We start from the raw sequence: 25,587 nt of genomic DNA, 5'->3' as shown, positions 1-25,587 counted from the left end.
ACCGCAGCCCGCCCGCAGCTCCCCCTGGCGGCCCGGAGGCCTGGAGCTCTCGGCACTGCCGGCCACGGTCCGCAGCCGGCCCGCAGCTCCCCCTGGCTCCCCCTGGCGGTCCGGAGGCCTGGAGCTCTCGGCGCTGCCGGCTCCCCCTGGCTCCCCCTGGCTCCCCCTGGCGGCCCAGCCGGAGCACCTCAAGCCGCACCCAGGATGTCTTCAGGGATGGAGCCTCCACCCCTGGGCAACCCTGTGCCAAGGCGGCCACCAGCATCCTGGCCTGGAGCAGCGATGGGGTGGAGAGCAGGAGCAGGGAGGTGATGGTGCCCCTGGACTGGGCACTGGTGAGGCCACATCTTGAGTGTTGGGGCCAGTTTTGGGCCCTTCACGCCAAGAAGGACACTGAAGAGCTGGAGCAGGTCCAGAGTAGGGCAACCAAGCCAGGGAAGGGTCTGGGGAACAGGGCTGGGGATGTTCAGCCTGGAGGAGGCTGAGGGAGACCTCATTGCCCTCTGCAGCTCCCTGAGAGGAGGCTGCAGTGAGCTGGGGTTGGGCTCTGCTGCCCAGTCTCAGGTGACAGGAGAGGAAATGCCCTGGAATTGTGCCAGGGGAGGGTGAGGCTGGACAGAAGCTTCTTCACGGAAAGGGCTCCTAAAGAGCAGCACAGGCTGCCCGGGGGGGTTGAATCTCCAGCTCTGGAGGTGATTCCAAGAGGCAGAGATGAGGGCCATGGCTCAGCCCCAGCCTTGGCAGAGTCAGAGAAGGGGTGGACTCAACGATCCTAGAGGACTTTTCCAGCCAAAACGACTCTGTGTGACAGAAATCACACCCAGGCAAGACCCCTGAGCTCTTTACTGAACCTGATGACAAAACATTGCTGTTTTCCACCAGTGGTTACTCAAATGCTTGCAGGCCATGCAGTGTCCATTTTACCTGTATGGGGCACACCAAATGCCTGCCCCCTGGCACCAGGACGGCCACTGATGGCCCCAAGAGCCAGGGCAGGCCTCTTCAGGGCAGCACCTGGTTAGGGACGGGCAGCCCTGCCAGCCCTGCCCGGATGCTCTCCACCATGCCCTCCATCATCCGGCGCCGCGTCTGCCCCGTGGCACTGCCAATGTGGGGAGTCAGCAGCACATTCTCCAGCCTCAGCAGAGGGTGATCCCTGGGGAAGGGGCAGAAACACAGAGCCAGTCACCCACAGAGCACTCAGCTCTCTCCCCTGAAGAGAGAGGCAAATCATTACAAGTGAAAAGCAACAGCCTGGCCCAGGCCAGCTCCAACAAGCTCCCACTGCTGCCCGGCTGGCAGGGCCAAACGCCCCGGGGTGAGCTCTGCTGGGCTAGGAGGGAAGGGTGAGGGCCTGCTGGCAGCAGTGCACATGCTCCATGTTCCCATGGGATGCTGCCAGAAGCTCAGACCTTGCTCCACACTTACTCAGCTCATTCAGATCCTCATCCTACCTGGGCAAGGGCTCAGGGTATGTCACATCCAGAGCTGCTGCCTTGATAACTCTGTTCTGCAGGGCTTCCACCAGAGCATCCTGATCCACCACCAGACCTGGGGCACAGCAAGGAGGCCTTTATTACTCTGCACTGTTCCCTCCCCCTCCTCTGGGCACGGTGGGGAGGGAGCAGCAGGGCTGGTGGTGCTCCAGAAGCAGAGGTGGCAGCAGAGAGGCTGTGGGGAAGCGGGAGGAGGGAGGCTGCCTGTGTGCAGCGAGCTGGAGGGTGAGGAGCTGGAGGAGCAGCAGCACATAGCACGGTGGCAGAGCTCAGCAACAGGAGATTGCACAGCTCTGCAGGGGCCTGGAACAGTCCCAGGCCACGCAGGCTTCAGAGCCACAGAGAGGCTTCACTGTCCCTGAGCTGTGGCTGTGCACACCTCAACAACCTTGCAAGCAGAGAACTCAGGAAGCACTCTGCAGTGCTGGACACCCCCTGGGGCTGGGCTTGCCCAGGACCCAGTGCTGTTTGCTCGGTGCCCTACCTCTGCTGATGTTGATGAGGGTAGCTGTTGGCTTCATCAGCTCCAGCTCCCTCCTCCCAATCAGCTTCTGTGTCTGCGGGGTCAGGTTCACAGAGAGCAGCACAAAGTCTGACTGCTGCAGTAAATCATCAATCTTCTTGCAGTAAATGGCTCCAACAGTTCCTTCTTCTTCCTTGTTTCTGAGGGGAAAACCCAAAATCAAACAAGCAAGAAGCTGCTCAAACCCCCTCCAGAGAAAAGGCTCCTCAGCTGTCTCCTTGGCTCAGCAGTGCAGAGCAGCTGGCTGGGACTGAGCAGAAAAGCTGAGCTGAGCAGCACCAAGTGCCCTGCACTGCAGCCTGCAGGGTGGAGGGTGAGAAATCAGCCTCAGGGATGAGTGAGGGCACCCCTGGCACAGCTCCTGGCTGCATCAGGGATGAGTGAGGGCACCCCTGGCACAGCTCCTGGCTGCAAGGGGCTTTGCCAGCCCAAGAGCAGGGCAGGTGTGACACAAAATCCTTCCCTGGGAGAAGTCAACCCCCCTGAGGAAACTCACAAGGCAGGGCAGAAACTGCTGTCAGCAGCAGCCTGCTTGATCCCTGAAGCCACAGCTGCTGCACCCCATCCTGGTTCACCCCACCCTGCTGCACCCCACACTGTGCACCCCCTCCCTGCCAGGACAAGGCTGGAACATGTCCCACTGGACACTCCCAGAAGGCTGGGATAGGGCTGGTGGGAGTCCAGGCTGTGTGGAGGGCACTCAGAGCTCATCTCAAGGCAGCAGCTGGGCTGGCAGCCCTGGCTCTGTGTCAGCCCTCTGCCTGTGTCTCTGCCTCACCTCAGTGACAGCCCCAGCCCGGCCTCCACCCTCCCTTTTATATAGAATACATAGAACAAACCAGGTTGGAAGAGACCTTCAAGATCACCGCGTCCAACCCCTCAACCAATCCAACACCACCCAAACAACTAACCCGTGGCACCAAGCACCCCATCAAGTCTTCACCATGAGCTCCCCTGAGGATCTGGACTTTGGGGTGAGCCTGGCCACAGGCTGGCACTAGCTGCTCTCTGGCACAGGACTGAGCCATGGCAGTGAGGAGAGCAGGTTGTGCTCTCCTGCTGTGGAGAGGAGGTCAGCTTGGCACTAAAAGGGGCAAATGAAGTTCAACAGGAGCTGCCCCCAGCTGCCCCCAGCCTTACCTCTGCTTTCTGCTGTGGTACAGAATCTTCATCTCAAAGGCTTTGGCTCTCTGGGCCACTTTGTAGCCAATGGTACCCATGCCCACGATGCCCAGGGTTGCCCCAGAAACTTCAGTGCCCAGCCAGTCAGTGGGGAAGTGCTGTGTGTGTGGGGAGACTGCAATCTGGTGGCCTTGGGGAGGGAGGAAAGGAGAGAAGGGTCACAGAGAGGCTGTGCTGGCCCCAGCTGCTCTGCCTGCACTGCTCCTAGGACAAGGCTGAAGCTTTGCAGGAGCAGAGAGCAAGGCCCGTGTCCCTGCTGCTGTGTGCCACCTGGCAGTGTCCCTGCTGCAGTGTGCAACCTGGCAGGGGCCTCTTGCTTGGGATGGAAACCAGCAGCCCCTCTCTGGGGCAAAGCAAGGGCAAGCAGCAGCCTCCCTCTGGTGTGCCCCAAACTCCTGCCCATCACCCCCCAGGTGCCTGCTCCACTGAGATGCAGCTCTGCCACACAGCCTCTTACACAGCAGGGCTGGAGCAGCTGGCAGTGCCACAGGTGGCACCTGCCCTGTAAATACTGCAGGGTGCCGCTGGTGAGTCAGTTGAGTCACCAAGGCCTTCAGTGAGGCCAAGAAATGGCTCCCAGCCGTCCTGCAGATGCACCAACACTGGCACAGGGCACAGTGGGCAGACCCCTGGGCAGCTTGCTCCTCATGACTCAGACGCTCGCCAGCTTGGCAAGGACAGGCGTGGAGCCTCCTGGAAACACCTCCTGTTAACCTCCTTTCATCACAGCCTGAGAAGCCAGCCAGCAGCCAACAGGGGCAGAGTAGCCCTGGGCTGAGGGAAAAGGGGCCCAGAGTCAGGGCTGCCTGCAGGAGCACATCTGCGTTGCTGCAGAGGTCTCCTGTGCCTCTGAGCTTTGCATCAGCACAGAACGTCCCAGCTGCAGGTGCTGAGGAGCCAAGAGACAGACTGAGGCTCTTACCTTCCACGATCCTCCTGGAAGATGCCAGCATCAAAGCTATCCCCAGGTCTGCAGTGTCAGTGGAAACCACGGAGGGAGTGTTGGACACCTTCACACTATAGCTGGAAATGAGCTTCAGGTCCAGGTGATCTATCCCCACGCCAGCACTTGCCACGATCGACAGGTTAGGCAGGCTCTGGAGCAGCTCCTCGTTCACAACTGGTTTCTGGCACCACTGATAAACAGCTCTGATCTTTGGGGCAAGGTCCTCCTTGTTCTCGAGAAACTCTTCCATGGTGATGAGATGAAAATGTTTCTGCAGGAATTCAGTGTGGTCTTCATACACCCCCTGCACCCCTCCGAGGTGGTCAATGAGCACGACAGGCAGCCCCGGACCCTCCATGCCCTGCAAAAGCCACAAGGAACCACAGGGACATGTCCTAACACCACCCGTGGCACCTGCCTCCAAAGCAGGGGTGGAATGGCCACCCCACGGAGTCACTCACAGTGGTGAAGCTGTGGCGGGGGAAAGCGCCGGGCTGGGCTGGCAAAGCCCGAACGCGGCCGCTGGCCGCCCCGGCGCTCCGGGGCTGTGCCACGGCACAGCCTTACCTCGGCAGCTGTCCCGCTCCACGTCCTCGCAGCTCTGCCCTTCGCTGGTTCCGGCAAGGCTCAGCCCTGCTGTCGGCACCGGGCTGCGAGGGGCGGAGGAGCCGCGACGGCGCGCCCGGGCAGAACCGCTCCCCGGGCCCCTCACTCGCCCCGGGTCTCCGGCAGCGCCGAGGGCGGAGCGGAGCCGCCCAAAGCGGCGTCCTGAGGGCTTGGGCTGCCCGGGTCCTGCCGAGCGCGTTGGAATGTGCTGGGGCAGGCAGGCTGAGCGCCGAGCCCGTCCTGCAGCGCCTGCACAGCGGCTAAAGTGTGACACAGCCTGAGCTAACTGCACAGCAGGCTGAGCACCGCAGCGCCTGCACGGCGAGGTGTGGCACTGCCTGTGGTGACCTAGCAGAGCGCCCTCCGTCAGATTTGGGCCTCAGAGGGTTAAACTTTAAAGCAGTGGTTCAGTGAGCTGCGTGCCGGATCTGGATTTCCCTCCCCAAAGCAAAGCAGCGACCCCTGAGAGGCTGACCCCCGCCCCGAGTGCGATTAACTGCCCCCAGGGCGGCTGTGATCCATCGGTGATCTGTTCACTTACTGCTCAGCTCAGGCTCGATCGGTGATCTGTTCTCTTACCGCTCAGCTCAGCACCAGGCCCGGGACCAAAGGACGAGGGCAAAGCTCCTCCCGAAGGCAGGAGCCGCCCTGGCTGAGGGCAAGCAGCAGGTCCAGCACATGCCAGCAGCGAGGGTGAAGAACGGCTGTGGAAGCACAAGGTGGTCGCTTTCCCTTCTGTGTCTCGAATCGACACACCTGGGCCAACAACGCGAAGGAGCAACTAGCCAGAGGAGCCAAAAACCAACACTCAAAGGGATGTTAACTCTTTAAAGCCAAAGCCCAGGACACGCTCGGGCCAAGACAATCTGTGTGCAGGGATGCAGGAGGCTTCAGAGCTGCTTTGTGCAGCCTGAATGTCGTGGCTCGGGAGCGGGCAGAGCTCTGCCCCCGGGGCAGCCTGGGCACTCTGGCTGCTGCTGAAGCCCCGGTGCCAGGTTCCCCCGAGCCGCAGGAGCTGCTGACCTCCCTGGGGCTGCAAGTGGTGATAGGAAGAGTATCTTTGGGCAAGAGACAGCCAGGGACAGCCCTCTGCAGGAAGAAGGAACGGGAAGTGGCTCTGTGAAGACGCTGGGACTGCAGGAAAGTCCCAGCTGGCAGCTTTGTCACCACCTTAGGGCAGCTTTGCTACCAGGATCACAGACTGGCACCGTAACCAGGGCACAGCAAAGGGCACAGCACTGGGGCCTGTCTGTTGGGTTATCTGCCTTTGGCATGGAGACACCAGGGAGCACAGCACAGCATCTCTCACGAAGCTGGTGAGGGGGTGAGCACCCCGGGCAGAGCCCTTCCTCCTGTGGCTCTGGAGTCAGTGCCTGCAGCAGAGGTGCCAGGTCCAGCGCAGGGCTGGGTTTGCTCCACCACCACAGCTGCGGCAGCAGAACACTTTGCCCAAGCAATGGTTCTCTGCTCCTCCTCTCAGAGGTGGAGCTCCCTGACAGGTCTGGCTCCAAACACAAGGGTCTGTGCAAATGCCCTGAAGCAGTGGCACCACGAGGGTGCCTGGGGTGGGATTCCAGTGCTGTGCTCCTGGAGACCTTCCTGTTCCCAGGAAGTTACAGAATGGTGCTGGAGGCTCGGGGGGCGCAAAGTTGACTGGCTGGAGGCAGAGTGCAGAGAACTCTGGCAGCAGAGAGCCAGCAGCTAGAGAAGCTTCACCTCCTGACAGGCTTCACACTTTCCTGCTAACCTCCAGCCTGCTTCAAAGGAAGGCTCTGGCAATGCTTCCAAAGCCTGACTTGGGCCTCAATATTTCATGTCCCAGGAGCTGGTTTAAGAGGAGACAGAAGAAAGTCAGCAAAGCACTTGCAGGCAGGAGCTTCCTTTGGCAGCTTGGGCAGCTGACAGAGCAGGCACCAAGCCAGCTGTGGAATCTGAAGTGACATTTTCTAGGCACTAGCTGGGGGGCACTTGGCAATCAGCAGCCTAAAGCCTGCCTGCAGGCAGCTGTGACTGGCAGTGATGGAATCCTCCAGCACCTGCAAGGAAATGAAAATGCCAAAGCTGCTTTTTATTGATGTGTGGGACCTGTGCCCAGGGGAGTGAGACAGGAGAACAAAATCCTTCAGAGCTGGAGGGAAGAGACTCAAAGAGGAGAGCTGTGGCACATCAGCTGGGGAGCACTTCACTGGGCATGGGCAGCCCATGAAGAGCTGCCAGGATGTTCTGCACTGCTTCCTCTGTGATCATGAGGGTGGCCTGGTCTGTTTTGCTGCCCAGGTGAGGTGTGACAATGACATTCTTTAGCCTCAGCAGTGCATGGTCCCTGCAAGGAAAGGGAACAGAGAGCAGAGTCACCTGCTGCTGCCCACCCAGTTACAGGAGTCCTGCTTTGGCTGCTCCAAGTACTCAAAGACAAGGCTAGCTCAGCATCACTTTTTCATCCACACAGTCACAGGATGCCAGGCTGGAAGGGACCCCCAGGGATCATCTGGCCCAGCCCTCCCAGGGGACCACCTGTGCTCAAGCCCTGTTGGGCATGTTGAGAGTTGATGCTGTGCCCTCTTGCCACCAGGCAGGGATGTGAACTGTCAGGACAGAAGCTTGAGCCCTCCTGGCACAGGGACCCTACACCAAGGCCTGAGCTGTAGGTATGCAGCTCAGACAATGGACAGTGAGGTCCTGGGGCAGGGACTCAAGGAGACCAAAGCCCTCCCAGGCCAAAATGCAGCAGGTCAGCAGGGTGAGGCACCAGGCTGGCAGAGCTGCCTCTGCACCCAGGAGATCTGCTGTGGGCAGGAAGCCTCAGGGCAATGCAGTAGGGCTGGGGGGAGGGCTGACTCAGGCAGCTGACAGCTGTTCAAGGCCAGCTGCACCTCCAGACAGGGCAATCTGCAAGTGAAGTGCTGCTGTCCTGCTCCCCGGGCACACAATGGCCCTCCTGCTGTTTCCTGGTGCCAGGCTGCCCCTGGGCCTGTTATCAGACACATCATCTGGGCTGCATCCCAGGGCATTCCTGGCTCCTTTACACAGCTCCCAGACCAGGAGCAGGTGGGACTGCCTCTGCCGCCCCCCTGCCAGCCCCCTGCCCCAGGCCTAGGTGCTGAGGAGGGACAGGAGGGAGAACCTGGGCAGTGGCTCCGGGGAGGTGACGTCCAAGGCTGCAGCCCTGATGCCCCCACTCTGCAGAGCTGTCACCAGTGCCTCTTGGTCCACTACTGCACCTGGGTCAGGAGAAGTGTCCCTGAGTGGCACTGCCGCAGCCAAGAGAGCAGCCCCGGGGCTCTGCCTGCCCAGAGCTGGCTCCCAGGGCCCCCCAGCTGCCCACAGCTGCCGCTGGCACCTCTGCTAATGTTGATGAGCGTGGCCGTGGGCTTCATCAGCTCCAGCTCCCTCTTCCCGATCAGTTTGTGAGTCTGAGGGGTCAGGCTCACCACCAGCACCACAAAGTCTGCCTGCTGCAGCAGGCTCTCCATCTCCTCACAGAAAGTGGCTCCCACGGCTTGCTCCTCCTGCCGGCTCCTGGGGGCAAACCCAACACAGCTGCAGGGCAGGGCTCGGGAAAGCTTCCTGCGGTGGCAGCTGACTGTGACGCTCACACAGCAAGGAGGTGGCAAAGAACTGAGTCTTAGCTGACTCTTTAGGTGCCTCTGCGAGGCGTCCAGCCCCACAGCAGGGGATGTGTTCACCAGGCTCAGCAGAACTCATCCCTGAGAGCCCTGAGCACACCAGTGGTGTCCATCCTGCATGGAGCCTGCCCTGCTCTGATGGCTGGAGCCAGGCCCTTGCTGCCCCAAGACTTCATGAGACAAAGTGTTCAGCACAAAGCAGAGACAGGCTGGGAGCTGGAGCTGTTCACCAGGAAAGAGACCAGCTGCTGTTTCTCCTTAATAAACCCAGCTGCCAGACAGCAAGGACAGGACATGGAGTGGGCAATGCCCTACTCCTGCTGCAAGAGAATGGCCTTGGAGCATCCCCTCCCTAAACCAGAGATAAAGGAAGAGGCTTGGGTTGGAGGGGACCTTGGAGATCATAGAACCATAGAATGGTTTGGGTTGGAAGGGACCTTCAAGCTCACCCAGTTCCAAGCCCTGCCATGGGCTCCCACCTCCCACCACAGCACGTTGCTGGTTTCTCTCTTCACACTGCCAGTAAGCTTTGGAGTTCCTGATCTGAAGCCCAAGGAAGGTCTCCAAGTGTTTGAGCACCAGGTGGTTCCTCCCCAGACTCCTTCAGCCATCCCTTCTTTCTCTCCTCTGGCTTTCATCTTGGCCCTCCTCCTTCATTTCCTGCTGTATCCCTGACCCCATTCCTTGCCAACCAGCCACAGGCTGTCTCAGGGGAGGCTGGGCTGCAGCCAGGGCCAAGGCTTTACCTCCGTGTCCTGTTGTGGTACAAGACCTTCATCTCAAAGGCCTTGGCTCTGAGGGCAATCTTGTACCCGATGCTGCCCATGCCAATGATGCCCAGGGTAGCTCCAGTGACCTGAACTCCCAGGATGTCAGCCTCAGAGAACTCCAGCCCTGGGGACACTGCAAGGTGGCAGCCTGCAAGAAGAGCACTGCAGCAGGAGGCAGGAATGGCTCCCAGCACGGAGCAGCAAGCCAGGAGAGCCTGGGCTGGGGCTGCTGTTGCTGCAGGCTCTCAGTGCTCACAGCGCCCAGCGCTGGCTCCTGGGGACCTGGGGCACCTGAGCTGCCGCCTTGCCCTGCCACCAGGCTGGATCGTGCAGATGGGAACAAGGAATCGATGTCCCCTTTAACCTCTCGGGGCAGGCGGAGGCGGCGCCGGGGCAGGCGGAGGCGGCGCCGGGGCAGGCAAGTCTGCTGTGAGGTGCTGCGAAGCCTCAGGGGCAGCTGGCAGCTCCCGGGCAGGTGAATGTCGGAGGCTCAGCCTGGAGCAGCTCCTACTGAAGCAGCAGGCACCCAGACCAGCCAGGCTGGGGCTGTTTGGGGATGCAAGTGGTGGGAGAGGCTGGAAAGGGAGCTCCTGGCAGGATCTGGGGCAGCTGCCTTCCTGCTCCCTAATGCCCCAGCTCTGCACCAGTCCATTCCAGTCCCTCAGCACATGCCCACGGCTCTGCCAGCCCCAGCTTTCAGTACAGAGCCTTTCTCTGCTCCCTGGCTGCCTCCCCCTGCCAGCCTGTGCCTGCAGCCATCACCTGGGCTTTGGCACCCCCCACTGCTGGTCCCTGGCCCTGTCACATCCTGTCCCAGCCAAGAGTCGGGCAGGGAAGGTGCTGCTGCAGGAGGCAGGGCTGTGAGGGTGTCATGGGCAAGGAGCACAGCGCAGCCTGGGCTCCTCTGGACCTCCTGCAGCCACCTTTACCTGAGCCCCCAGATCCCAGCTGCCAAGGCTGCATTGGAACCGAGTGTGAGGAGCCCCTGCCCAGGGACCCCCAGCCCAGGCTGGTGACCTGTGGGAGCTGAGCTCTGGGTCTGCAGTGCAGGCCAGGGAGGGCTGAGAGTGGTGCACAGGAGGACACTACCTGCTCCACCTGCCCACCGCCCCTGCCCAGCCAGGGCAGCTCTGTGGGGCCCTGGGAGCCCCAGGAGAAGGGAGGTTACCTTCCACAAGCCTCCTGGCAGATGCCAGCAGCAGGGCCATGGCGGCATCGGCTGTGCTGCTGGCCACGGCCCGGGGAGCGTTTGCCATCCTCACCCCAAAGCTGGCCACCAGGCCCAGGTCCAGGTGGTCCATGCCCGCCCCGGAGTTGGCAATCACCCTCAGGTTTGGCAGGCTCTGGAGCAGCTCCTGGTCCACCACAGGTCTGTGCCACCACAGGTAGATTGCTTGGACCTTCCCACTCAGGTGCTCCCTGTCCTGGAGCAGCTCCTCCATGGTGAGAAGGGAGAAATGCTGCCTCAGGAGGGGCACATGGGAGAGCAGGACCCCATGGGCACCGCCAATGGCACTGACCAGAAGCCCTGGCAGCTCTCCTCCTCCCATCACCTGCAGGAAGAAGACAGAGCTGCAGTCCCCGCACAGCAGGGGCAGTGCCACCTCCTGCCGTGCCAGCAGAGCCCACAGCCCACCCCTGCGGGCAGGCCAGAGAAGCAGCAGCCTCGGGGGCACAGAGGGGCTCAGCTTCAGCCAGCTCTGTGCCTCCTGGCCTGCAGGGCTACCTCACTGCCACCAGCTCCACAGCCACTCCTCGGCAGCTGCTCGGTGCCAGAGCACAGCAGCCTGCTGCAGGTCTCCTCTGCCCTCACCCTGCAAGTGCCCAGCCCCAGGTGGCTCAGAGCGGCTGCGTGGCACCACAGTGCCTCACGGTGACCTTCGAGCTGCCAGCTTAATCTTTAAAGGCCTCAGGGCAGAGATGCTTGCAGCCTGGCAGGACACCAGTGCCTCCTGAGGCCACGGAGGTTAATGAACACTCTGCCCGAGAGGACACTTTCTGCCCCCCAAGGCGAAGGTGGGCAGCCGTGCAGGACCCTCTAGCCACGGGCTGGGGGTTCCCAGAGGCTGGGGGAGGTGGCAGCTTTTTAACTCCCCACAGCTCCTTCCAGCCACTGCTGACTTCCCCTGGGAGCCTCGGGCAGGGCTGCAGCGAGGGGCTGAGGGGCTGCAGCGAGGGGCTGAGGGGCTGCAGCGAGGGGCTGAGGGGCTGCAGCGAGGGGCTGAGGGGCTGCAGCGAGGGGCTGAGGGGCTGCAGCGAGGGGCTGAGGGGCTGCAGCGAGGGGCTGAGGGGCTGCAGCCTGGGACTCTCCTGTGGCTGTCTCCCTGGCAGCTCAGCACCTGCAGCTGCCTGCCTGGGTGCTGGCCTGCACACACCTCCTGTGCCATCACCTCTCTGCCCTGCAGGGACCAGCCCAGGCTACAGAGCAGCCACAGAACCGTGGCTGGGGCCAGCCCCCTGGTGATCACACCACCGTGGCCACCAAACCCTGTCCCCAGGTGCCAGGGACATACCTTGAACCCCGGCAGGAAGGGGTGCTCCGCCACCTCCCTGGGCAGCCTGTGCCAGTCCCTCACCACTCCTGCAGGAAAGGCTTTCCCCCTGATCTCCAGCCTAGCCCCACATCCCCCCTGGCTGCAGCCTCTTCTCAGGGAGCTGCAGAGAGCAATGAGGTCTCCCTTAGCCTCCTCTTCTCCAGAGATTCTTCCAGAGAACCTCTCAAGGCTTCCTGGTTTCATGGAGGTGACAAAGATGTTACTGAAGTTGTGTTTCTTGGTGGCCCCGGGCTGCTGAGGTAGTTTAGGCTGCCAGTGGTGGCTCTCCCTTTGCCTCAGGGCCAGCCAAGGCAGCTCTGGGTTTTGTCCTCATGCAGGAACTCAGTCTTTTGGGATTCCCTTGGAATTCCAAAGCTCCCTCAGGAAAGTCCAAGAGGCTTTTCCAAAGCCTTGCTCGAGGGTGCAGGGCAAGCAGAGCTCTGCTCACCCTGGCAAGCCCCAGGCCTGCAGTCACCTCAGGTGGCTCTGCTGGCTTCAGGGCGGACACCAAGCCAGAGCATGGCCTGGGTGGCTGAAGTGCTTCAGGAGCAGTCAGAGTGCTGCAGGGAGTGATGCTCAGGTCCGCTCCAGGGATCTGAGGGTCACACAGGTTGTCCTGGGGAGCCTGCTCAGAATGGCAGAGCCAAGGCCAGGGAGCACCTTCCAGACCATGGAGCGCAGCCACAACCTACCTGCCATGGGCACTGGAACAGAGCAGACTCACTGCAGCCATGGGCTGGGGCTGGCCAGGCAGTGCCAGGGTGCAGACACAGCCCTGCGACAGCTCCGGTTTATTGCTCACTCTGGATTACAGCTCGGGGCAGGGGCAGGAACGGGGGTGGGGGCAGGGGCAGGAACGGGGGCAGGAACGGGGGCAGGAACGGGGGTGGGGGCAGGGGCAGGAACGGGGGCAGGAACAGGGGCAGGAACAGGAGCAGGAACGGGGGCAGGAACAGGAGCAGGAACGGGGGTGGGGACAGGGGTAGGGGCAGGGGCAAGAACGAGGGTGGGGGCAGGGGCAGGAACGGGGGCAGGAACGGGGGCAGGAACGGGGGCAGGAACGGGGGTGGGGACAGGGGTAGGGGCAGGGGCAAGAATGAGGGTGGGGGCAGGGGCAAGAACAGGGGCAGGAACAGGGGCAGGAACAGGGGCAGGGCAGGGGCAGGGCAGGGGCAGGAGACCTCTCCCGGGCTCGGAGGCGCCGCTGCAGGCAGGGGGAGGCTCAGGGCCGCCCCCTGGCGGCCATCACTGGGGGCACACCTGGCTGGGGATGGGCTGGCCGCGGAGAGCAGCCAGGATGTTGTCCGCGGCCTCCGCTGCCATGGCGAGCAGAGCCTGCGCCGTGGCCGTGCCCGCGTGGGGGGTGATGATGATGTTCTGCAGCCTCAGCAGGGGGTGGTCCCTGCAAGACACAGCCGCACCGGGCACCCCTCTGAGCCCTGGCCTGCGGCCAGACCGGCCTCGGGCACAGAGCCAGCAGCAGCACACCACGGAACAAGAGCCTGCTCACCCCTTCCCTCTCCTCTCTTTGGCCCCACGGCCTTGCCCCCAGCCGGGCTGGCAGGGGGCTGGCGGGGGGGAGCTGGGTCCTGCCCCGGGGCTGTGACCCAGGCTGAGCTTCGCCCCCGTGCAGCCCCAGGTGCTGAGCACGGCCGGGGGGCAGCCGGCATCTCACCTGGGCAGGGGCTCGGGGCAGGTCACGTCCAGGGCAGCAGCCCTGATCACCTGCTCCTGGAGAGCTTCCACCAAGGCATCCTGGTCAACGACTGCACCTGCGTGGGGACGGGGCCTGGCTGTGGGTGGCCCGCGGCTGCCACTGGGGAAAGGTCTTGAGGGTCTCACGACAGAGGAGACCTGCAGCTGCCCTCCCACCAGCCCCCAGGCAGCCACAGCTGAGGCCTTGGCTGCTCCTCTGCTGGAGGACCACGGAGCCTGCTGAGGTCTTCCTGGGGCAGCCTCTGCCTCCGGCTCTGCTGCCGGCAAATTTCAGCCGGCTGCAGCTTCCCCGCTGGCTGCAGCTTCCCCCCGGCTGCCTCTGCTCAGTGCCACCAGCCCACAGCCCCCCGGCTCCCACGGCTGCCCCCTCATGCCCCACGCCCGGCTGCTGCTGAGCCCTGCAGCACCTCCGCTCGGAGCAGCTGTCCGCGGGGCAGCCCGAAGGCAGCCCCCAGCCCCCGGCCCCCGCCGAGCGCCCCCCGCGGAGGCTGCGGTGCTGCCGGGGGGAGCTGCGCAGGCTGGCACAGCGCCGCGGGCAGCCCAGCAGAGCTCCTCCTACCTCTGCTGATGTTGATGAGGGTGGCCGTAGGCTTCATCAGCCCCAGCTCCCTCCTCCCGATCAGCCTGTGGGTCTGGGGGTTCAGGTTCACTGCCAGCATCACAAAGTCAGCCTGCTGCAGCAGCTCCTCCAGCCTCTCGCAGTACTGGGCACCGACTGCCTCCTCCTCCTCCCTGCTCCTGGGGGTAGAACGCAGGCAGCTCCCCCTGGCACAGCCACTGCCAGCTCACTGCCCACCACACAGCTGGGGCAAGGAGGAGGCCCTGAGAGGTGGAGAGTGGAAGGGAGGTGGGGAGGAGGAGGGCTGGAGCCTGAGGAGTGGTAGGACACCGAGGGAGTGATGCAGGTGTGAGAGCCAAGCACCCAGGTGCCACCAGATGCCAGGGGCTGGGCTGCAGGCAGAGCCTCTCCTGGCCTGTGAGCTGGCACTTGGGATGGAGCCAGGAGCCCTCTCAGGGGTGCTGGGGTGCTGCCCATCTGGCTGGGCTGAGGGAGGCAGCAGATGGGTGTGCCAGGGATGCTGCCAGGAGCCTGAGCTGGCAGGACAGGGGGCACAGGCCCCAAGGCCCAGCCTGCTTGGACAGCACCCTCAGAAGGGGCACAGAGTGCAGGAGCCAAAGGGGTGCTGCCCAAGCAAGAAGGGGGTGGCACAGCGGTGCTCCTCACGCTGCTGCCAGCTGCCACAAGTGCCCAGGTAGCCCAGGGGCCATGCCCCCACCACTGCCCCCTGCCTGCCCCCTACCTGCGCTTCCTGTTGTGGTAGAGGATCCTCATGCTGAAGGCCTTGGCTCTCTGTGCCACTCTGTACCCAATGCTGCCCATGCCCACGATGCCCAGCGTGGCTCTGCTGACCTCCACCCCCAGCCAGTCCACAGCAAAGTGCTTTGTGTCTGGAGAGACTGCAACCTGGCAGCCTGCAGGCAGACACAGGCTGCATGGAGCCCTGGCTGGGCAGGGGAAGGCTTCTCAGCCCCACAACCACCCAGCCCTGAGCACAGGGCCTGGAGGGTGCCAGCCCCTGCAGCCAGGAGCACCTCCTCCTGTGCTGGCAGCGATGGCTCCTCAGGAACAACCCTCCCAGGGCTGAGGAATCCTCCTGGCAGCTCAGGAGCAGCTGCCCTGGCACCCAGCAGCCCCCAGCCCCTCACTCCCTTGAGCTGGGGTAGAGCTCAGCGCTGCCCTGCTGCACAGAGCTGCAGCACCACTGCTGGGGGGGGAGGGGGGAGGCTCTGCCAGCATCCACACAGGCATGGAATGGGCTGGGGTGGAGGGCACCCCCCTGCCATGGGCAGGGACACCTCCAGCAGCCCAGGCTGCTGCAGGCCTCATCCAGCCTGGCCCTCAACACCTCCAGGGAGGGGGCAGCCACAGCCTCCCCACCCTCACTCTAAGGCACTTCGTGCCAAGAGCTGGAGGTACAGCAGGATGCAGGAGGGAAAAGCCCTGAGCGGGGCAGGAGCAGCTCCCTGACGGTGCAGCAGCAGTGGCAGGAGGGCTGTGAGCCCCCAGGGACAGAGCTCTCCTGATGGCAGCCTGCTGGCACCTCCCTTGTCTTGGGGGGCTGTGAGCCCCCAGGGACAGAGCTCTCCTGATGGCAGCCTGCTGGCACCTCCCTTGTCTTGGGGGGCTGTGAGCCCCCAGGGACAGAGCTCTCCTGATGGCAGTCTGCTGGCACCTCCCTTGTCTTGGGGGGCTGTGAGCCCCCAGGGACAGAGCTCTCCTGATGGCAGCCTGCTGGCACCTCCCTTGTCTTGGGGGGCGCTGCCCAGGGCCACGTGGGAGGAGGGCATCAAGCAGCACGGCTTGGCATCACTGTGCCAAGGGACGTGCCAGCTGTGCCCAGCTGCTGCTCTGGGAGCAGGACCCACGGGGTCTGGGGAAGCCCTCCCCAGAGGGCGGCTGTGCCAGTGCCCGCTCCAGAGCCCTGCGCCCTTCCTGCAGCCGCCGGCTGCCGCCAGGGGGTGGCGCCGGCCCGGGCGCACCTCAGCCCTCACCTTCCACCAGCCTGCGGGCAGAGGCCAGCAGCAGAGCCATGCCCAGGTCTGCCGTGGGGTCGGCCACAGCCTGTGGGGTGTTGGTGACCTTCACCCCAAAGCTGGAGATCAGGGCCAGGTCCAGGTGGTCCACCCCGACGCCGGCGTTGCCAACCACCCTGAGGCTGGGCAGGCTCTGCAGCAGCTCCCTGTCGATGCTGGGCCTGCCCTCCAGCACCAGCACAGCCTGCACCCTGCTGCCCACGTCCCTCCTGTTGGCCAGCAGCTGCTTCATGGTGATCAGCTGGAAGTGCTTCCTCAGCAGGGCTGCCTGGGCCTCCAGCACACCATGAGGGCCTCCCACATCCAGCACCAGCAGGCCTGGCAGCTCCCCTGCTGCCATCACCTGCAGAGGGGCAGAGAAGCAAAGCCTCAGGGCACTGCTGCTGCCCTCACCGCCCACAGCCACACCTGGCAAGCAGGGCACTGGTGAAGCTCACAGGACCAGAGACTGTCAGGGGCTGGAAGGGACCCCTGGAGAGCCTCCAGTGCCAGCCCCCTGCCAGAGCACACCACAGAGCCCAGCACAGGGCACACAGAACACATCCAGACAGGGCTGCAAAGGCTCCAGGCAAGGAGACTCCACAACCTCTCTGGGCAGCCTGCTCCAGGCCTCTGGCAGCCTCCCAGGGCAGAAGTTCCTCCTCCTGCTGAGCTGCAACCTCCTGGGCTGCAGTTTCCATCCAGTGCCTCTTGTCCTATCCCAGGGTGCAGCTGAGCAGAGCCTGGCCCTGTCCCTTCCTTCCTGCCCCCCAGCCCTCAGCTATTGATAGACATTGATCAGATCCCTCTCAGCCTCTCCTCCCCAGGCAGTCTCCAGTCCCTTCCTCATCCTTGGAGCCCTGCCTTGGCCTCTCCCCAGCAGATCCCTGTCCCTCCTGAGCTGGGCAGCCCAGAGCTGGATGTAATATTCCAGGGGAGGTCTCAGCAGGGCAGAGCAGAGGGGGAGGAGAACCTCCCTGGCTCTGCTGCCCACACTCCTCTGGATGCAGCCCAGCTCAGCACTGCTTTAATTTCTCCCAGGAGTGCCAGGGAGAAAGTGGCTCCAAGTGTGGTCACAACCTGAAGCTCCTGCAGCAGCTTGCTCAGGCTGGATGGCGACAAAGCCTTCTGCTGTGAGGCGATGGAGCACTGGGCACCAGGCATGGCCAGCTGCCTGGCAGATGCCAGCAGTGCAGCACTGTGTGACAGCTCCTCCTCCTCCACCCCAGGAGGTCAGAGTCAGGCCCACACTCACTGTGGAAGCACCTCCTGACCTCCACCAGAAGGCAGGGGATCCATGAGGTCAGAGTGCAGGCCAGCAGGGCTGGTTTAGCTCCAGACAAGCCAGGTGGTGACCAGACCCAGGCTGGTGTGGTGTGGATGTGCTGAGCCTACCACAGCCTCAGGTGTGTTTGGTGTGCACCTGAACCAGGAGCAGCCTGCAGCTGGGCTCAGCTAGGGGTCTGCCTCATGCAGGCACTGCCTGAACACATCCTGCAGGTAGCAGTGGGCTAAGAACACCTAAAGGAACCTCACAGAGGAGAGAGGCTCTCCAGATACCAACCTTGGTCTGGGCAGCACTCAAGGCTCGCGGTCCAGCAGCGGCTGGGCAGCTCTGGTTCCTCTGCTGGCAGCCCACAGCTCTGTGGCAGCGATGCCCACGAGAGGCCACAGCTGGCTGAACAAACTGGGGATGCACCAGGGGCTTCAGCAGCCTGGATGCTCTGCTCCTGAGCATTGCTCAGGCGCCAGAGGCCTTCTCCAGCGTGCTGTGTAATGCCTGTTAAGGAGGGGACGGTTCTGGGCTTGGGCTGCAGTCACCTGCAGGGTCGCTAACTCTGCAGCAGCTCCGCTGCCCTTCTCTGGACCTGCTCCAGCACCCCGGCCTCCTTCTGGGAGCCGGGAGCCAAGGTGTGGCCACACCAGTGCCCAGTACAGTGGGCAACCTGCTGCCGCTGCCCCGGGCCAGGCCGCCGCCGGCCGCCTTGGCTGCCGCTGCCCCGGGCCAAGCCTTGGCTGCCTGGGCTCCACCGGCTCACCTTCAGCCGTTGTCAACCAGCGCTCCCGGGGCCTTTTCCCCACCGGGCACTCTCCAGGCACCCTGCCCGAGCCCGGCGCTGCTGCTCTCCACACTGAACCCTTCCCGCAGCTGCTCCCTAGAGGCAAAGAACGCAGCGGAGCCGCGGCCCGGCCCCCGCGGCCCGGCCCCCGCGGCCCGGCCCCCGCGGCCCGGCCCCCGCGGCCCGGCCCCCGCGGCCCGGCCCCCGCGGCCCGGCCCCCGCGGCCCGGCCCCCGCGGCCCGGCCCCCGACAAGCCCCGCCCCGGAAGTGCGTCTCCCGCGGGGCGTCCCTGCGTGCTACGTCACTTCCGCTCCCGCCGTGGCGCCCTGGCTGCGTTCTGCCGAGGAAAGGACCCCCGGGGGTGCGGTGAGGACCGAGCGGGGCGGGGTGGGGCAGGGGGTGGGGCAGGGGGCGGTGCCGCCGCGCCCGCTCGGGGCGGGGGCGTGCCGGGGGGCCGGGACGGCGGCTGCCCGGGGGCCGGGATGTCAGCTGCCCGGGGTCGCTGTCGCCCGCAGGCCCGGCGCTAGCCTCGCAGGATGTCGTACATGCTGCCGCACTTGCACAATGGCTGGCAGGTGGACCAGGCCATCCTCTCGGAGGAGGACCGAGTCGTGGTCATCCGCTTCGGGCACGACTGGGACCCGACCTGCATGAAAATGGATGAAGTCCTGTACAGCATCGCCGAGAAGGTAGGCTGCAGCCTCGCTGCGCCGCCGGGCTCGCGGGAAGCCGCAGCAGCTTGTCCTTTGGCGTCTGCAGCGCTGCTGCTGCCTTGGGAGGCAGCAGGAAAGCCTTTGTCTTGCTCGCATGAGTACGGCCAAAACTCATTGACCACCCCGCTCTTGGGGGTCTCTGAGGAGCTGAAGAGGGCTGCAGGCTCTGCGATCAACATTGCTGCCTTCCCGCCAGAGGAAGTGCTCGGGGGGCGCTGCAGTGGGCACTGCTGTGGGCAGTGCTGTGGCTGCAGGAGCTGCTGCAGCGTTGCCTCACCAGCAGCAGGTTCAGCAGCTTCACGGTGCCATTGGAGCCGCTTGGGAAGTTGCTTTCCTCTGGGCTCTGGCACGTGGGGGTGCCCTCAGGCACACGGGAGGCGTTCATTGATCTCTGGGGAGTCACAGGGGCACTGGTGGATTCGGGGGGGTTCCCTGAGGTGCACTGGAGTTTAGGAGCCGAACTCTGGGGTCGCGGGGGCGGGGCCGGGGGGGCGGGGTCGCGGCCCTGGGGGCGGGGCTGTGCTGTGACCCTGCTGTTGCCCTGGGGCAGGTGAAGAACTTCGCGGTCATTTACCTGGTGGACATCACGGAGGTGCCAGACTTCAACAAGATGTATGAGCTCTACGACCCCTGCACTGTGATGTTCTTCTTCAGGTACTGGGGGGTTCTGAGGGGGCTGTGGGCAGGCAGGGCTCAGCAGCTCATCCCTAGGTGCACAGCAGTGTTGTTTAATTGCTCTGGAGGGGAGCAGGGCATGGCTGCTCTCCCAGCAAGAGCCCAGGCTGCTGTTTGTCACCCACTGGTTTTAGTTGTGTCTGGAATGAAACCTTTTGGTTTCAAACCTGTGCAGCAGCTTTGCAAACAGGCAGCAAGACTCAGCTGGAAGGGCAGGGGTGGATGCCCTTCCTCTGCTTCTCATGCTGCAAGGGCATCCTTTGAGCCCTGCTCAGCATTCCCTGGCAGGGAGAATCAGATCACAGAATGGTCCAGGCCACAAGGGTCCTCTAAAGCCCATCCAGTCCAACCTCTCCACAGTCAGCAGGGACATCCCCAACTAGATCAGGCTGCCCAGGGCCTCACAGAACCTTACCTTGAATATCTCCAGGGATGGAGTCTCAACCCTCTCCCTGGGCAACCTGCTGCAGTGTTCCAGCAGCTTCCTAGTGCAGAACCTGTACCTCATATCTAATCTCTATCTGCTCTGGTCTAGTTTGAAGCCATTGCCTCTTGTCCTGTCCCTGCAGGCCTTTGGGAGCAGTCTCTCTGCAGCCTTCTTGCAGCCCCTTCAGGTCCTGGCAGGCTGCTCTTGGGTCTCCCTGCAGCCTTCTCTTCTTCAGGCTGAACAACCCCAGCTCCCTCAGCCTGGCCTCACAGCAGAGCTGCTCCAACCCCCTAAGCATTTGCATGCCCTCCTCTGGACCCTCTCCATCAGGTCCAGGTCCTCCCTGTGTTAAGGGCTCCAGAGCTGCACACAGCACTGCAGGGGAGGTCTCCCCAGAGCAGAGCCAAGTGTCAGAATCTCCTCTCTGGCTCTGCTGTCAGTGCTGCTTTGGATGCTGCTTCCCGAGGGACAGTGCTGTGCTAACTCACTGCCTGTGGCTGTTGCTCTCTCCCTTTGCAGGAACAAGCACATCATGATAGATCTGGGCACAGGCAACAACAACAAGATCAACTGGGCCATGGAGGACAAGCAGGAGATGATTGACATCATAGAGACTGTGTACAGAGGAGCCCGCAAGGGCCGGGGCCTGGTGGTGTCACCCAAGGACTACTCCACCAAGTACAGATACTGACCCTGCCCCCTCCTGCCCCCAGCCCTGCTCCCCTTGCTCTGTAAATACCTCTATTAAAAGGGAAGCTCCTCAGGCCCCAGCCTGCTCTGGGTTGTTCAGCAAGTCTGCAGGGCACTTGGCAAAGCAGAAGATACCCAGCCTGGGGCTGCCTGGCTGCTGCACTTTGGGAGGGTGTTGCTCAGGGACTTTGTGCTGTCCTTGTGTGGACTTCTGCAGACAGGAAACAAGATTTCAGCTGCTCCTGGCTGGGTTTGGTGACACAAACACCTGGGGAAACTCCACTGCCACTTCTGTGAAAGAATCAGGAGTGCTCCACTCACCCACCCCAGACCCCTGCAGGTGAAGGTGAGAGAGAAGACCACCTGGGGGCAGTGGAGGCTAAGCACTGCTGCCAGGATCCCCTTGGCCCTCTGCCCAAGAAGGGGCTCTGCAGTGCTGAGCAGTGTGGGGCTCGGGGGGGCTCTGCAGTGCTGAGCAAGGTGGGGCTGTGGTGCAGCAGGGCAGCTCTGTGCCCTGCTCCCTGTCATCACCAAGCAGAATGTGTTTGGTCTTGCCAGAGGTGCCCTGTGCCCGCAGCTGGCAGCAGTGCCCTCTGGGGTGTGGAATACTGAGAGCAGCATCCAGGGGGCAGGAAGGGAATGGCAGTTGTGCTGTGCAAGGGCCTTGGGCTGAGAACACTGAAGGCAGGCAAAAAGCTGATGGAAAATGTAATAAATTAGATCCATTTGCTAGCCTGGAAAAGCCTGGGGCAGGGCCAGGAGGCCACAGGAGGAAGGCAACAAATGTGCTGAAGATGTGAACAGAATGCATGAAACTCAACAACATCATGGCCTGGCCAGGCTCAGGGCTGGCTGCTGCCTGCCCAGACAGGAACCACCTACCCACACCACAGAATGCTTCCCTGAAACTGGCAGTGCCCCCAGGCAGGCAGCGGTGCCCCATGGAGGTGAACCAAACCGGCTGCTACTTTCCTTCTCTCTGGGGCAGCAAACAATAAACAATGGAGATGCTCTCAGGGCATGATGCCAGCCTGCTGGCTGCTTCCCTGAGGCCTGCCTGCTTGTCCCCACGATGCCAGCCTGCTTGTCTGCCCTGGAGCTTTCTGCGAGGGAAGCTCCCAGCCGCCTGGTGGTGCTGCTGCCCTGTGCCTTGATCTGGCTCTCAGTGCTGCAAGGGAAGAGGGAGATTGGGTTAGAGGCTTCGCTGTGCACCAGCAGGGCTCAGCAGGGAGGTCCCTGCACAGCTGAGCACATCCTCAGGGATTGGCTTCCTGCACCTCTGAGGCTTCACAGCCTCAGCACAGCCCTAAGTCTGCAGCACAATTGCAGCCAGCCCTGCCCTGCCCTGCCCTGGGCAGCCACAGCTTTGTCTCTTGGGAAGCTGGCAGCTGCTGTGGCTGCTGGCAAGGGCAGGACTGAGTTCACATGTCCCAGTGCCACGTCTGTGTCACCTTGGTGTGCTTCAGCACCCCAGCAAGCACAGGCACGAAGGATGTGTCAGCAGCATCCTCCTGCCAGGTGCTGCCCACGGTGCCAAGCCCAAGGGGAAGGAATGTCCTTACCCTCAGCTCCTCCTGGGGCTTGTCGATGCCAGCCTCTGCCATCAGCTGTGCCACGTGCAGCTCCAGGCCCTCCAAGCGCTCGCCCATCTCCTCCAGTGCCACGTTAAGGACCAGCCACAGACAAATGCCAGCCCCAGGGGGCTATGGGCTTCTTTTTTCCCCCTGTGGGCAAACCAAGAGCTCTCCTCCCCATGTCTCAGCCTCTTACTCGCTTGTGTTCTGCACCAGGAGGCTGCTGGAACCCTGCAGCAGGTTGCCAGGGAGGTGGTTGAGGCTCCAGCCCTGGAGATCTTCAAGGTGAGGCTGGAGAGGGCTCTGGGCAACCTGCTCTGGTTGGGGCTGGATGAGCTTTGGAGGTCCCTCCCAGCCCAGAGCATTCAGCGATTCTCTGCAGGATGCAGCATGCAGGAGGCTGTGCAGTGCCAGGCAGTGCCCCCTCCTCTTCAAGAGAGCAGTGTGCCAGCTCCTCCTGCCTGCCCCTGAGTGCAGCATGTGCTGGGCAGCAGATTGGTTTCTTTCCAGGCAGCTCGGGAGGTGCCTTGCAGTCACCTTGCAGAACACCAATGCTGCTGAAACACTTCCCTCACACTGAGCAGCTGCTGCCCCAGAGGTCAAGCTCCAGGGAGTGCAGACACAACCAATCTGCACGTTCAGGAAGCAGAGCTCCTGCAAGCTCTCCTCTGGTGAGAAAGCTCAGAACCCCTTCAGGTCTGAACTCCTCCTTGGAGAGCTCATCTCACTGAATCAGCGACTGGTTTGGGTTAAAAAGGACTTTCAAGACCAGCTCCGACCCCCTGCCATGGGCAGGGACAGCTCCAACCTGCCTCACCCAGCCTGGCCTTGAGCGGCCCCGGGGAGGGGGCAGCCACAGCCGCCATGGGCAGCCGGTGCCAAAGACACTTCCCCTCCTACCCAACCCAGACCTCCCCCGGTGCGGTAAGGACCCGGCCTGGGGGATCATCAGCTGCTCGGTACCGCGGCTGTCGGCTGCAGCTTGGCAGGAGGCACCGCGATGCCAAGGGACCCTCCCGGGGGGCTGCACAGGATATTCCTCAGCGCGATCCTCTCGGCCAGCGCCTGGAAGTTGTCCTGCAGCTGGCCCAGCAGGTCCTCCGCCTGCGGGGGGACAGACGGCAGAGAGTGGAGCCCCGGGCAGCCGCTGCCCAGCGCCCTCCCGTGCCTGCCCGCCGCTTCCCGCAGCCCCCCGCCCGGCCGCCCCGCGCCGCTTCCCGCAGCCGCCCCCCGCCGCTTCCCGCCGCCCCCCGCCCGGCCGCCCCCCGCCGCTTCCCGCAGCCCCCCGCCCGGCCGCCCCCCGCCGCTTCCCGCAGCCCCCCGCCCGGCCGCCCCCCGCCGCTTCCCGCCGCCCCCCGCCCGGCCGCCCCGCGCCGCTTCCCGCAGCCGCCCCCCGCCGCTTCCCGCAGCCCCCCGCCCGGCCGCCCCCCGCTCACCAGCCGCGGCAGGTCCCCAGCTCCCGCCGGGCCCGCGGCCGCCATCGCCGCTCGCTGCTGTGCCGGCAGCGGAGGCCCCGCCCGGGGCCGGGGCCGGGCGGAGCCGTGCGGCACCGGCGAGTCGCGGAGCGGCCCGGGCCGGATAGGACCTCCAAGGCAGCCGGTCCCAGCCTCTGCCGTGCGCAGCGGCACTTCCCGCCAGCCCTCGTCCCGCCTGGCTTCGGAGCCTCCCCAGCCGCTGTGGGCAGCCCCTCCGGTGCCTCGGCTGCCTCCCGGGGCAGGGATTCCTCCCAGCGCCCTTCCCAAGCAGCGGCAGTCCCGCGGGGCAGTCACTACATGAGGTCCTCAGAGCCCTTGACGATGTCCCAGGGCAGTGGCCACTGAAAGGAAGAAAAACTCCTGCCCCCCACCCAGGGTGAGGGTCGGGGCTGCTATTCCTGCGGGGTTTGGTTCCTCTCCCGCACTCCCGGGTCAGAGCAGTACAAATGCTGTGCCTTTGGAGCTGCCTGCTGCAGCACTGCCACAGAGCCAGGCCAAAGGCATCACCGAGGGCTGAGCAGCCACGGTCAGCCCTGCGGTCCTCAGCCCCAGGGCACAGAACACTGCCGGTGCCTGTGAGGCAGCCATGTGTGGAGGGGTCACAGCGTGGCAGGGCTCGGAAGGGAGCTCAGAGATGCTCCAGCCCTCCCCTGCCCACAGCAGGGCCAGCCAGGTGCTGTGAGTGGTGCCCAGCATCAGTGAGGCTTCCAGGGGACCACCTGTGAGTGCCTGGCAGGATGGCACTGCCAGCAGGGCACACACAGCAAGAGTCTGTCCTGAGCCAGCAGAGACGAGCTGCTGTAAGCCCAACACTCAGTAGTTCTAATAAATGCCACTGTTCCCCTCCCTGCCTGACCCTGCCCTGTCTGGGAAGGATGTGAGGACGATCAGGGCACTGCAGCATCTCTTACCAGGAGAAGCTGAGGGCCCTGGGGCTCCTTAGCCTGCAGAGGAGCAGCCCGAGCAGACTTCCTCAGTGCTGATCAATACCTGAAGGGTGGAGGTCCTGAGGCTGGGTGCTCAGTGAAAGGACAAGGAGCAGGGGCACAAACTGGAGCCCAGGAGGTTTCACTTGAATTTAAGGAAAAACTTTGGTGTGAGGCTGCTGGAGCCCTGGAGCAGGCTGCCCAGAGAGGTTGTGGAGTCTCCTGCTCTGGAGAGCTTCCAACCCTCCCTGGGCATTGTGCCCCTGGGCAAGCTGCTGGGGGTGCCCTTCTGGAGCAGGGCTTGGACTGGGTGAGCTCCAGGGTCCCTTCCAACTCCTGGCATTCTGTGATTGTGTCAAGAGCTTGCAGAGGCCAGGAAACATCTGGAAGCATGGAGGAGCAAGCACGTCACGGCCAGGGAGCCTGCAGGAGCTGCAGGAGGTGTCTTCAGTGCCACATTCCACCCCTGGCCGGGTTGGAGCTCAGCTGAGCCCCAGCATGACCTGGGCAAGGCTTCTAAGCAGCTCCTCCTGACTGCCAGGCAGGTCACAGGGTCAGGGCAGCACTGTGGTGCTTCTGGCGCTGCTACTCACAAGCCCTGCTGTGAAGCTTCTCCAGACAGCTCCCTTCTGCCAGAGCCTCCAGGAGGAAACTGCCAGGGGCAAGGGTCTTCATCAGGAGCTCCTGGTGCAGGCTGTGGGCTCCACGCCTCACTGAGCAGCTCTGCCTGGGTGCCAGTTTCCCTGCTGGTGTTCCTGCAGAGCTGGCAGCTGCAGGTCTTGGTGGGGAGGGCCAATTTCAGGGTACTTGGGACCTGCTTCCTTGTTCTATGAGCAGCACAGCAAAGCCTTCTTTTGATCTCGGCACGCCTGCAGCTGCAGAGGAGATACGGTGAGATACGGGGAGGGAAGGTGGCTGCTGCAGGAACTCATAATCTTTATGACCTCCTTTGTTGTGCAGGAGCCACTTGAGGCTTATCTGTGCTGTGTCTTCAGCCTTGCAGCCACTTCCCAAACTTGCTTCAGCCCAGCAGCAGCTCTCTGGTGCAGGACATAAAGCAAACCTCCTCTTTCC

At 63.4% G+C, this 25,587-nt stretch overlaps 5 protein-coding genes across 7 annotated transcripts; 1 reads left to right on the top strand and 4 right to left on the bottom strand.

Moving 5' to 3' along the window:
- Positions 1-882: 882 nt before the first annotated feature.
- On the bottom strand, positions 883-4,826 carry LOC104299596 (glyoxylate/hydroxypyruvate reductase B). Its single transcript, XM_009899773.2, has 6 exons — positions 4,715-4,826; positions 4,124-4,508; positions 3,160-3,331; positions 1,981-2,159; positions 1,455-1,551; positions 883-1,156 (listed from the first exon to the last, which is right to left on the bottom strand). The coding sequence occupies exons 2-6, from the start codon at positions 4,503-4,505 to the stop codon at positions 1,003-1,005; spliced, it is 984 nt and encodes a 327-aa protein (XP_009898075.2). The 5' UTR covers positions 4,506-4,508; positions 4,715-4,826; the 3' UTR covers positions 883-1,002.
- Positions 4,827-6,708: 1,882 nt separating this feature from the next.
- Positions 6,709-10,702, bottom strand: LOC104299597 (probable 2-ketogluconate reductase). The gene is made up of 5 exons (XM_009899774.2): positions 10,318-10,702; positions 9,126-9,297; positions 8,094-8,272; positions 7,878-7,974; positions 6,709-7,076 (listed from the first exon to the last, which is right to left on the bottom strand). Exons 1-5 carry the CDS (start codon positions 10,697-10,699, stop codon positions 6,920-6,922), a joined length of 987 nt encoding a protein of 328 aa, XP_009898076.1. The 5' UTR covers positions 10,700-10,702; the 3' UTR covers positions 6,709-6,919.
- A 2,208-nt stretch (positions 10,703-12,910) lies between these two features.
- Positions 12,911-17,715, bottom strand: LOC104299598 (glyoxylate/hydroxypyruvate reductase B). The gene is made up of 6 exons (XM_054164354.1): positions 17,538-17,715; positions 15,953-16,337; positions 14,701-14,872; positions 13,959-14,137; positions 13,359-13,455; positions 12,911-13,085 (listed from the first exon to the last, which is right to left on the bottom strand). The coding sequence occupies exons 1-6, from the start codon at positions 17,709-17,711 to the stop codon at positions 12,929-12,931; spliced, it is 1,164 nt and encodes a 387-aa protein (XP_054020329.1). The 5' UTR covers positions 17,712-17,715; the 3' UTR covers positions 12,911-12,928.
- Positions 17,716-18,330: 615 nt separating this feature from the next.
- TXNL4A (thioredoxin like 4A) lies at positions 18,331-20,883 on the top strand. Of its 3 annotated transcripts, none has more exons than XM_054164209.1 (4): positions 18,331-18,399; positions 18,549-18,722; positions 19,297-19,400; positions 20,368-20,882. In XM_054164209.1, exons 2-4 carry the CDS (start codon positions 18,570-18,572, stop codon positions 20,537-20,539), a joined length of 429 nt encoding a protein of 142 aa, XP_054020184.1. In that variant the 5' UTR covers positions 18,331-18,399; positions 18,549-18,569; the 3' UTR covers positions 20,540-20,882. The 3 variants fall into 3 exon arrangements, with proteins under 3 accessions (XP_054020184.1, XP_054020185.1, XP_054020183.1); XM_054164210.1 differs by having other exon boundaries at positions 18,342-18,399; positions 18,609-18,722; positions 20,368-20,883; XM_054164208.1 differs by having other exon boundaries at positions 18,347-18,394.
- A 1,076-nt stretch (positions 20,884-21,959) lies between these two features.
- HSBP1L1 (heat shock factor binding protein 1 like 1) lies at positions 21,960-23,627 on the bottom strand. The gene is made up of 3 exons (XM_054164030.1): positions 23,549-23,627; positions 23,150-23,216; positions 21,960-22,195 (listed from the first exon to the last, which is right to left on the bottom strand). The coding sequence occupies exons 1-3, from the start codon at positions 23,591-23,593 to the stop codon at positions 21,960-21,962; spliced, it is 348 nt and encodes a 115-aa protein (XP_054020005.1). The 5' UTR covers positions 23,594-23,627.
- Between the last annotated feature and the right edge of the window lie 1,960 nt (positions 23,628-25,587).

Source organism: Dryobates pubescens, chromosome 9, assembly GCF_014839835.1.
Source record: "Dryobates pubescens isolate bDryPub1 chromosome 9, bDryPub1.pri, whole genome shotgun sequence".
Lineage (NCBI taxonomy): Eukaryota > Metazoa > Chordata > Aves > Piciformes > Picidae > Dryobates > Dryobates pubescens.
This window is presented reverse-complemented; position numbering and strand designations above follow the sequence as displayed.

What these genes read in the sequence shown, in the direction of transcription:
- HSBP1L1 (XM_054164030.1), bottom strand. Translation starts at nt 23,593, where the DNA reads ATGGCGGCCGCGGGCCCGGCGGGAGCTGGGGACCTGCCGCGGCTG. An exon ending in CTGGGGACCTGCCGCGGCTG is followed by an intron (nt 23,217 to 23,548) that starts GTGAGCGGGGGG and finishes GTCCCCCCGCAG; the next exon opens with GCGGAGGACCTGCTGGGCCA. An exon ending in CGAGAGGATCGCGCTGAGGA is followed by an intron (nt 22,196 to 23,149) that starts ATATCCTGTGCA and finishes TTAACGTGGCAC; the next exon opens with TGGAGGAGATGGGCGAGCGC.
- LOC104299597 (XM_009899774.2), bottom strand. Translation starts at nt 10,699, where the DNA reads ATGGGAGGAGGAGAGCTGCCAGGGCTTCTGGTCAGTGCCATTGGCGGT. An exon ending in TGCCAGGAGGCTTGTGGAAG is followed by an intron (nt 9,298 to 10,317) that starts GTAACCTCCCTT and finishes CTCTTCTTGCAG; the next exon opens with GCTGCCACCTTGCAGTGTCC. An exon ending in TCCCCGGAGCCACTGCCCAG is followed by an intron (nt 7,077 to 7,877) that starts GTTCTCCCTCCT and finishes CTTTCCTTGCAG; the next exon opens with GGACCATGCACTGCTGAGGC.
- LOC104299598 (XM_054164354.1), bottom strand. Translation starts at nt 17,711, where the DNA reads ATGCTCAGGAGCAGAGCATCCAGGCTGCTGAAGCCCCTGGTGCATCCC. An exon ending in TGAGTGCTGCCCAGACCAAG is followed by an intron (nt 16,338 to 17,537) that starts GTTGGTATCTGG and finishes GCCCCTCTGCAG; the next exon opens with GTGATGGCAGCAGGGGAGCT. An exon ending in CCTCATCAACATCAGCAGAG is followed by an intron (nt 13,456 to 13,958) that starts GTAGGAGGAGCT and finishes GTCCCCACGCAG; the next exon opens with GTGCAGTCGTTGACCAGGAT.
- LOC104299596 (XM_009899773.2), bottom strand. Translation starts at nt 4,505, where the DNA reads ATGGAGGGTCCGGGGCTGCCTGTCGTGCTCATTGACCACCTCGGAGGG. An exon ending in TTCCAGGAGGATCGTGGAAG is followed by an intron (nt 3,332 to 4,123) that starts GTAAGAGCCTCA and finishes TCCCTCCCCAAG; the next exon opens with GCCACCAGATTGCAGTCTCC. An exon ending in CCTCATCAACATCAGCAGAG is followed by an intron (nt 1,552 to 1,980) that starts GTAGGGCACCGA and finishes GCTGTGCCCCAG; the next exon opens with GTCTGGTGGTGGATCAGGAT.
- TXNL4A (XM_054164209.1), top strand. Translation starts at nt 18,570, where the DNA reads ATGTCGTACATGCTGCCGCACTTGCACAATGGCTGGCAGGTGGACCAG. An exon ending in TGTACAGCATCGCCGAGAAG is followed by an intron (nt 18,723 to 19,296) that starts GTAGGCTGCAGC and finishes GCCCTGGGGCAG; the next exon opens with GTGAAGAACTTCGCGGTCAT. An exon ending in ACTGTGATGTTCTTCTTCAG is followed by an intron (nt 19,401 to 20,367) that starts GTACTGGGGGGT and finishes CTCCCTTTGCAG; the next exon opens with GAACAAGCACATCATGATAG.